This window comes from Taurulus bubalis (assembly GCF_910589615.1).
Source record: "Taurulus bubalis genome assembly, chromosome: 15".
In the NCBI taxonomy this organism is placed as follows: Eukaryota; Metazoa; Chordata; class Actinopteri; order Perciformes; family Cottidae; genus Taurulus; species Taurulus bubalis.
Window position 1 is genome coordinate 5,648,071 of NC_136603.1, and position 10,209 is coordinate 5,658,279.

At 42.1% G+C, this 10,209-nt stretch overlaps 1 protein-coding gene across 5 annotated transcripts in view; it reads left to right on the forward strand.

The window, feature by feature from the left end:
• Positions 1 to 10,209, forward strand: part of caska (calcium/calmodulin-dependent serine protein kinase a) — a gene marked incomplete at its 5' end in the record, with an annotated part of 103,402 nt that overhangs the window by 93,141 nt on the left and 52 nt on the right. For 3 of the 5 annotated variants that reach the window (XM_079231352.1, XM_079231351.1, XM_079231354.1), the window contains 7 exons: positions 444 to 640; positions 725 to 840; positions 5,307 to 5,387; positions 5,551 to 5,631; positions 5,732 to 5,934; positions 6,018 to 6,101; positions 8,737 to 10,209. The exon at positions 8,737 to 10,209 is cut by the window's right edge and continues 52 nt beyond it. In XM_079231352.1, the coding sequence (XP_079087478.1) occupies positions 444 to 640; positions 725 to 840; positions 5,307 to 5,387; positions 5,551 to 5,631; positions 5,732 to 5,934; positions 6,018 to 6,101; positions 8,737 to 8,913 (939 nt within the window). In that variant the 3' untranslated portion in view covers positions 8,914 to 10,209. The remainder of the gene's footprint in view (positions 1 to 443; positions 641 to 724; positions 841 to 5,306; positions 5,388 to 5,550; positions 5,632 to 5,731; positions 5,935 to 6,017; positions 6,102 to 8,736) is intronic. The other 2 variants (XM_079231353.1, XM_079231355.1) reach the window with 1 other exon arrangement.

Genomic DNA, 10,209 nt, shown 5'->3' on the forward strand with positions numbered 1-10,209 from the left:
CCAAACACTTCCACCAGCTCACCTCCACACAGAGTGGAGGCTGTGCGGTTAGAAAACAGAAATAAAGCCGGATAATGACTGTTGTTTTGAACTAATGGACACATAAACAATGCCGGTGCCGTAATTACCAGTGTGTTGAGAGGCTCATTAATAGCCCAGCAGTGTCTGGGTTTATCTCACTGGAGAAAGACTTTCCTTGGAAACCAGTTTCCAACCTGGCAACCAGAACCCCTCCCCAGAGCTCATTACTTCAGTTCTAGCTGCCATGATGTGCAAAAATACACCATCCAGCCACTCTGATATTCCTGTCAAGTTGTTTCTTTCCTTCACCTTCCCTCACTGGTTTCAGTTGACACACCACTTTATTTCGGACACTCCCCTCCCCTCCACTCTCCCCCTCAGGTAGCTCGCTCTTCTAACACCTGCGCCTTTTTTCGCCACAGATCTACGTGAGGGCTCAGTTTGAGTACGACCCCTCCAAAGACGAGCTCATCCCCTGCAAGGAGGCCGGCATTCGCTTCCAGGTGGGCGACATCGTCCAGATCATCTCCAAGGACGACCACAACTGGTGGCAGGGCAAGCTGGAGAACACGAAAAACGCCACGGCGGGCCTCATCCCGTCGCCAGAGCTGCAGGAGTGGTGAGAGGGAAACGCACAGAGGAAGGTCACAGAGAAACCATTCTGCGATCCTTCAGCTGACACTACTTGTGTGTGTTTTGGTAGGCGGGTGGCGTGTATAGCCATGGAGAAGACCAAGCAGGAGCAGCAGGCCAGCTGCACCTGGTTTGGCAAGAAGAAGAAGCAGTACAAAGACAAGTATTTGGCAAAGCACAACGCAGGTAGGCCATGCGCTCACACACACACATCCACTGTCGCGTGCATGTGTGCATGCATGCATCTTTTGCAAACCTCATTGTTTGCGAGGGCCAGGCAGCATGCACGTCGGTCCATCTGTGTGTCTGTCGGTGGAACTTGCACGTAACAGGATCTCGTGGCGGCGCCTCAGCCAGAGGTCACGGTGGGAAGCTGTCAATGTCGCAGAAATGTTATACGAGCACAGGGCCGATTTAGGGAAATATGGGCAGCTCGTTGGTACCAGTTTTGAGCCAATAACTCCCTGAATTTTAAATATGAGGCCTGCTTGAAGATTTAGTTTTGACACTAAATATCTTTTTTTTTTGGTCTGTAGAAACTATTTTATGCAATATATGTTGTTTTTTATTGAGTATAATTAGTGTTGAACCAAAATTTGTATTTAAAGAACAGCAGACGAAAGACAGGCCATGAAAGAGACATAAGAGGAATGAAAGAGACAAGAAGTGAAATAAAAGAGACATAAGAAGTGAAATAAAAGAGATATAAAACGGGTTGAAGCAGGTTGATAAAGTGGATTTTGGACGGTGGTTTCCAACCTTTTTGGCTTATGATCACTTGAACCCAATATCTCAGGTTATGTCTCTAAGAGTTCACTTATGAGTAGGGATGCAACTCATGATTATTTTCATGAGGGATTCATCTACTAATTATTTTGTGAAGTGTCATAAGAGACTAAGAACACCAGAAAAGATTTGAGATGCATAAAAGTATATTTTAAAATTATTATTTTGAAGAGCCCAGTAAGTGAACAACTGGAACGAGGTATTAGATAGAGATAGATAGATATATACTTTATTAATCCCCAAGGGGAAATGTGTTGTCGTAGTAGCGCCTTACAACTTGAAGATGCAAATAAACACACAAGATAAAATATATAAAGAAGCAACAGGGATGAAAGATATATATATATATATATATATATATATATATATGTTGATAATGTTGATAATAATAATAATAATTGGCTTTGAGGCGTCAGGTGTCGGCCGCTCAGAAAGCGCCGCGCCTTCTCTGCGGTGAGCGCGCCGAGCAGCAGGTGCTTGTGATGCATGAGCGCGCCGAGCAGCAGCAGAGGTCAAAGGTCAAAGGTCACGCTCCAGCTGGGGCCAGCGCCCACCGTGTTCACAAGCTGGCCTTCACATGAAGTCCTGCAGCTCAGCACCTGCAGAGCAAACCAAGCTGTTCAGAAACACGTCTGAGCTGCTGGACCAGTGTGCTCCATTTCTTAGATAGTTGTTGTGTGTGTGTGTGTGTGTGTGTGTGTGTGTGTGTGTGTGTGTGTGTGTGCGCGTCAGAAAGGAATTGCTTTAAGGAACAGCATGCAACTTGGAATATAATAGTTATGTAATCACAAAAGCATGAATGCATGGGATCCCTGCATTTATTCGCCGGTATTTAAGCAGATCTGTGCAAAAGAGAAACTATGCCAGTGGTAAAATAAGACTTAACCAGCAAATGTCTTTGTCTTCTCCAAACTAAGTTATGATGCTGTAACGATACTGAAAGTATTGTTTTGGTATCGGTGCGGTTCAGGCTTCACATTTCCAGTGGTAAACAACTCTAGCAGAAACCTCCGGTCAGCACTGTACAGGCTGGACTCGGACCTGCTGTCAAACACATTTCTGCATGGTCGTGGTTATTCGTTGCCTCCTCAAAGAATAACATTTAACTAAAGATTGGAGAAGTATATAAAACAACTACGTTATGACCAATTATCTGCAGAACTTAAGTTAAACATGAAATCATTTTATCTCCCTGAAACCTGACGGCTCAGTCTGTTGGGGTGACTTTACACAACAACAACAGCATATAGTTGTGTAGTATGTCCACCCCCAGCTGTTGTATCTTGTAACCTTTTGTAATTCTGCTGTTGTAACCAAACCATGTTATGACCCCTCTCCATCTCTCTCGCTTTCTCCTACTGAACGGCCTCTCTGCATGTAAGTAACAACCAGTGACAGCAACCAACTCCTCCTCTCTTCTTCTCCTTCTACTCTCTTCTCCTTCTTCTACTACTACTACTACTTCTACTTCTTCTCCTTCTACTCTCTTCTCCTTCTACTACTACTTCTACTTCTTCTCCTTCTACTCTCTTCTCCTTCTTCTACTACTACTACTACTTCTACTTCTTCTCCTTCTTCTTCTTCTCCTTCTTCTTCTTCTTCTCCTTCTTCTACTACTACTACTACTTCTACTTCTTCTCCTTCTTCTTCTTCTCCTTCTTCTTCTTCTTCTCCTTCTACTACTACTACTACTTCTTCTTCTCCTTCTACTCTCTTCTCCTTCTACTCTCTTCTCCTTCTACTCTCTTCTCCTTCTTCTACTACTACTACTTCTACTTCTTCTCCTTCTACTCTCTTCTCCTTCTACTACTACTACTACTTCTACTTCTTCTCCTTCTTCTTCTTCTCCTTCTTCTTCTTCTTCTCCTTCTACTACTACTACTACTTCTTCTTCTCCTTCTACTCTCTTCTCCTTCTACTCTCTTCTCCTTCTACTCTCTTCTCCTTCTTCTACTACTACTACTTCTACTTCTTCTCCTTCTACTCTCTTCTCCTTCTACTACTACTACTACTTCTTCTTCTCCTTCTACTCTCTTCTCTTTCTACTCTCTTCTCCTTCTACTTCTTCTCCTTCTTCTACTACTACTACTTCTACTCTCTTCTCCTTCTACTACTACTACTACTACTTCTTCTTCTACTTCTTCTTCTACTACTACTTATTCTACTTCTGCTTCTTCTTCTCCTTCTTCTCCTTCTTCTACTTCTTCTTCTACTACTTCTTCTCCTTCTTCTACTACTACTTCTACTACATCTTCTTCTACCGCTTCTACTTCTTCTCCTTCTTCTACTTCTACTACTACTTCTACTTCTTCTACTACTACTTCTACTTCTACTTCTTCTACTACTACTTCTTCTCTTTCTTCTACTTCTCATACTACTACTTCTTCTACTTCTACTTCTTCTTCTACTTCTTGTTCTGCTTCTTCTACTTCTTCTTCTTCTACTTCTTCTTCCACTACTTCTACTACTTCTTCTGCTTCTTCTCCTTCTTCTCCTTCTTCTCCTTCTGCTTCTCCTTCTGCTTCTTCTTCTTCTTCTTCTCCTTCTTCTTCTTCTCCTTCTTCTACTCCTCCTTCTACTGCTTCTTCTTCTTCTTCTTCCTCTCCTGTAGATTCAATCAGCTGTCACTGCCAGCGTTTCAGTTTAGTTTCTGTTGATAACACAGAAGGCTGAGACGAAACTGAAGCCGTGTCGCTCAGTTAGTCAGATATTGTGTATTGTAATGTTCATCTTCACCCATTCTTTTTAAAACATGTTTGGTCCCGTGTGCTCGTTAGCCGACCCAGAAGACAGTAGCGTGAATATAAATAGACTCTGGAGTTAACTAACAGTCTCTCCCCTATTTTTAACGGATTATTCCCGGCCGGTCTGCAGCCTCCTGCACGTGTGAACCCGGTGACTTGAGGGGCTTGTGTGTCACCTGTCAGCACCCTGGGGTGTTGGCTGCGAGGAGGCTCAGGTTACAGAGGCTGAGAACATAATGTACAAGGAACGGCTCCGCTAGAACATGTGGTACACAACCTGCAATTTGCCTCATTTATTCTGGTCTGCATTTGCACCTGGCATTCTAAATACGCTGAAGGTAACCTGTGGCTGTGGAATACAGGATGCATAGTTGTCCTGTGATTCATTAACAGGAAAGAGTTGCAGAGTTTTAACTTGATTAATGTCCTTAGGAAATATCTAAATCTAATTATGAAAGAATTAAAACAATTACTCAATAAATAAGTATCTATCTTGAGGATTTATTCTAGCAAATATGTTTGGTTTCAGCTTTTCCATCGTGAACATTTGAAGCTTTTCTTTGTCATAAATGATAGTTAATTGACATTTTTGGGTGTTAGACATTTTATATGAAAATTACTTTTGATTAATTAGCAATAATCTGATCAATAAATTGTAAGAAAAGAGCCAAACATGCCAGTCAAAATGTATCAACGCCCAACTTTGACAACATTCATCAAGACATTTCAGTTTACCATCAAAGAAGAAGAAGAAAAGCTGGAAATATTCATATTTTATATGCAGGAGACATTCATTTCTCCTCTTTTCCTCAGTACAGTTTGTGCAATAGTTATTGCTCCAACATTCATAAATATACATCAGGTGTGGATAAAAAAGATCCTCAGTCATCATACTTTCATTATCCTGGTTACATTTGAGTTTTTTCATTTTTTTCTAAAGGAGTCATCATCACTTCACGGATCATCTCAGCTCTCCAGTTGTTTTTTATTCAGATTTTATTTGAGTGACCCAACGTCGTCCTCCTCTTCCCCACATAGTCACCAGATGTGTTCAAGATCCTTTTCCCCTCCAGCTGCCGTTTCCACATCCTCTCACTTCTCTCTCTCTCTCCCCGCCGGCAGTGTTCGACCAACTAGATCTCGTCACGTACGAAGAGGTCGTGAAGCTTCCTGCTTTCAAGAGGAAAACATTAGTTTTGTTAGGTGAGTTCTGAGCGCAGGGGCGGGAAACCGGGACGTCTTCATAACTTGAATATTTGCAACAATGCATAGTGCGCCTTAAACACTCAGTGAAACTGTGTGCAATACTGTCCTCATATTTCTGTGCCTTATTGACGGTGTGTGTCTGTTTGTGTGTGTTGGTCAGGAGCCCATGGAGTGGGCAGAAGACACATCAAGAACACACTCATCACCAAACACCCCGACAGATTCGCCTACCCCATTCCACGTAAGACACGGGGTCCTCCACAGAAACGCAGCGAACGGCACCGGTTTCGTGTGTCGGCGGTGATTTGTAAATGCTCTGTGTGTCTCCCGGTGTCCCGCAGACACAACCAGACCTCCAAAGAAGGACGAGGAGGACGGGAAGAACTACTACTTTGTCTCCCACGACCAGATGATGCAGGACATCAGCAACAACGAGTACCTGGAGTACGGCAGCCACGAGGACGCCATGTACGGGACGCGGCTGGAGACCATCCGCATGATCCACCAAGAGGGACACATAGCTATACTGGACGTCGAACCTCAGGTGTGTGTGTGTGTAGGTGTGTGTGTAGGTGTGTGCATGCATATGTAAGGACATTTTGACCACTAACGCCTGTTCTCCATCAGGCCCTGAAGGTCCTGCGGACAGCAGAGTTCGCCCCGTACGTCGTCTTCATTGCTGCACCAACTATTGCGCCAGGCATCAACGAGGTAGGAACACACACACACACACACACACACACACACACACACACACACACACACACACACTCAACTGATGATGCCTGTTGAAAGATAATGCGATGCATGCGGTTCTGCTCAGTGACGCAAGTGTCTTCAGATTTTCATTCCCTCTCCTGACCACCAGGGGGCGACTCCTGTGGTTGTATAGAAGTCTATATAAATGACTCTACTTCTCTCTTGATTTATTCCCTCAGTAAACATTGTAAACATGAGTTTATGTCTCAATCTCTAGTTTCAAGTCTTCTTCAATACAGCATGATGATCATTTAGTAAATTATGGTCATTTAGAGTCAAACAGACCATAAAGCAGGGGATGCTTTAGGGCGGGGCTTGCTGTGATTGACAGGTCGCTGCCGCTGATTTGTAGCACATAATGCAGCGAAAAGTGTCGGTCTGTATATCCTCCACTGAAAGTCCCCAATAAATGCAGCGTTTGTTACAACAGCAGAAACACGACGACAGCAGTCTAAGGAACCATTGAGCCTTCATTTAATGAAACTAATCCAGGTGTACATCTTCTGTAGGAACACATCGGCTTTGGGGCCACAAGTAGGAACGTTAGAAAGATGGATTAACTAATCGTTTAGTTTTTTTGTCTTATTTTTTAGTATCAAATACCAAAGAGCCCAACAAATCTAAGTTTGAATAATTAACTTCCTGTTTCCAGGATTTAGAGATGAAATATATTGCATATCGTCACCCTCCTAAAATAATGACATTTTTTCAGAAAACACAAAAAACAAATACCATTGTAATCGGGGTGCACAAGCTGCCTCTAGACATTGCACAACAGGCTTACTGTAATAACGGTCAAATTACGTTAGGATTACTAATATTATGTTCGAGAGAGATTTTCATTGACAAAAATACTCTATGTCCTAAGGAAATATCTAAATCTAATTATTAAAGAATTAAAACAATTACTCAATAAATATGTATCTATATTGAGGATTTATTCTAGCAAATATGTTTGGTTTCAGCTTTTCCATCGTGAACATTTGAAGCTTTTCTTTGTCATAAATGATAGTTAATGGAAATTTTTGAGTGTTAGACATTTTATATGAAAATTACTTTTGGTTAATTAGCAATAATCTGATCAATAAATCATAAGAAAAGTCAAAAATGCACGGTTTAAATTACGTTATGATTACTAATATTATGTTCGAGTGAGATTTTCATTAACAAAAATACTTGCAAAAATGATAACTAAATTGCTAGCTTCAATGCTAGCTTCAAAATGCCAAATTTAAAAGCTTGTAAAAATGGCCTAAGTCAGATTGTCTTTTGATTTAGGCAAAAAACAAAATGGCTTAAGTCACACTCTTGACATGGAAGAAAATAATTTGTCAAATAAATGACTTCGGCCATTATTTTAGGAGGGTGACGATATGCAACAGCGCTGCGACAAACGATTCTTGGATTTGATTAACATCCCGATCATTACACTAAATAGTGGATTATGCAAATTGTTTGTTTTATTCAACCAACAGTTTGAATCCCTTTTTGATTAATTTCCTTTTTTGATGGACTTGTCACTTCACCAAGATCTCACCTCTAATCTGCTTCACACGTTTAGATTAAAGCGATACGAGTTATTACCTGATCAGGTCACATCAATGACGCGGATTAAGTCATTTAATGACGTCTTAAACTCCGCCGAGTCGCTGCGTTGGAGCCTCTCGCTCCTCGTGTGTTTCCTTCTCTCAACTCCTCTGCACTTGTTTCCTTCTGCATGCTGCATGCGTTTGTTTCTTTGGCTCCTCTCAGACGCCCAGGTGGTGTCGAACGCTGCCAGTAAGTAAAGCCTGACGGGATAGCCACCACGTAGTGTGTGTGTGTGTGTGTGTGTGTGTGTGTGTGTTATTTACCATATGCTTCTCGTGGTTAGTGCCGCCTTCTGTGTTTTCCCGTTCGCTTCCTCTTCTGCTGATCAAGGCCCTTACCCTCTGTGCCGCAGCAGCCATCTTGCAGGTCGACTGCATGTCACGCTGTAGTTCTAATATAATACACTATATTAAAAAATAGATATATTATGCAATAAATGTCTGGTGATTTACCACAATAAACTACACAAGAAGTTCTAAGCGTCTTTGAGTACCTAGAAAAGCGCTATACAAAATTAAAGTTTTATTATTGCATCAATATTTCTCGCCAAATTGTGAGCGTTAATGATAAAATAGAGCCTTTTTAAGGTGATGCTTTAATTAGTATTTTTGTCCAATCAACAGTTAAAACCCCCAAAATATACAGTTTGATTACTAATCAATCGTATCAGCTTTTTTGTCCTTTATTTGCTTCATTCAAACACCATATTCTCGCTCACAAAAGTCCAGATTGACGGCGTCTTCTAGAACTAATGCCGTTAAAAATAAGAAACCTGTGTTCCCAGAATAAGTTTAAGGGTCGGGGGGAGAAATCTGAGGATTTGTGATTGTAGTTCTGGATCGACGACCAAAGTTTCTCGTCTTGAATTGCTCCTTCACGCCGTATGTAAGGGCCTTGGGAGCTCCTCTTTGTCGTCTTCATCCCTCTCTCTGCCTTCATCAGTGTCTAACACCCAGTGTTCCTCCTCCTCTTCCTCTTCCTCCTCCTCCTCCTCCAGGACGAGTCGCTCCAGCGGCTGCAGAAGGAGTCCGAGATCCTGCAGAAGACCTACGCCCACTACTTCGACCAAACCATCATCAACAACGAGATCGACGAGACCATCAGGCACCTGGAGGAGGCCATCGACCTGGTGTGCACCACCAGCCAGTGGGTTCCCGTGTCCTGGGTCTACTGAGCCGCCTCCTCCTCTCTCAGCAGCAACAAACACGGCCAAACTCCCACCATTCCCTCTTCGAAGTAAGAATAAATAAAGAACTTTAACGGAAAAAAGCGACGGGGAAACGTCAACGGATGGAACCCTCGCCCATTCAACCGAAATCCTTTGGGACTCTCGCCCTGACGGACGACCTAGTCATAGCGATGTATAAAAACAGAGTTTAAACAAAAGTGAATATTGTCATGTCTGTACTAGCTAGGAAGGCAACATTTTTGTAGATGTTTGTTTTAAAGAGACAGTACTGCGTCCCGTCCTCCCCACCGCATCGTAGTCCTGGACCCGTCAGTAGAAGGACGCCGTCGGGGGTTTTTCCGTCTCTCAGAATGAAGTAAAAAGCACACAATGTCCTCTCATCTGTAGGTCACGTCGCCATCCCTCATTATTTATTCTGTCTCGTTCTGTTTCTAAGCCGTAAAGCTGGGTTTCATTGTGTCCGCTTTAGCTTTTTGGTACGGTTGCATTAACACACGCGTGTCTACTTGCCTACCAGGTACTGTCTCTTCTAAATAAATCCATGAATGTTTTAGAGATATGAATGAGGTTATCATGCATGTGGACATTTGCAAGCTTCCATGCTGTCAGTCAGTCAGTCAGTGTTCCCAGTATCCCTCTGTAAACCTCCAAGAAAGAAAAGAAGACTAAAATATATATATGTATATATATATATATATATATATTAACAACATAAAAAAACACATTCCAGCTGTTTGGAAAGACTGAACTCAAGGGAAGCAAGCGGGGGCAAGAAAACACGACAGACCCAGACGTTGACTTGACACCTATGCACATCCCTTGCATTTCAGGTGACGTTTCTAAACCACCGATTTATAAGAAAATACAATAAAAAATGATTGACCATGTAGTGAGATGTGTTTGTAAAAAAAAGAAGAAACAAATCTAATAAAAGTCTGGATTTTTCTCTTTTTGATTTGTCATACCAAAAAAAAAAAAAAAGAGGAAAAATGGCACCTTTTTATTCTTCATTTGCCATTTCAGAAAATGTGATGTCCAAGAGTATTAATGTCTCAACTGAGTTTAACGATTGACGAGAGATGAAATATTGATTTCTAATTCTGCAACTGTGTGTAACCGTCTGCAAAGGAAGCGAGCGAACACCATCCATCCTGCAAAGGTGACGGCTTTGCGAGGGAAGAGGAGGCGGCCTGTGCATCTGAATAACGTGTATATGAATATGAATATGAATATGGCAGACTGACGTACGAGCTGCCTCTTGTGTAAATGACTCTGCAATGA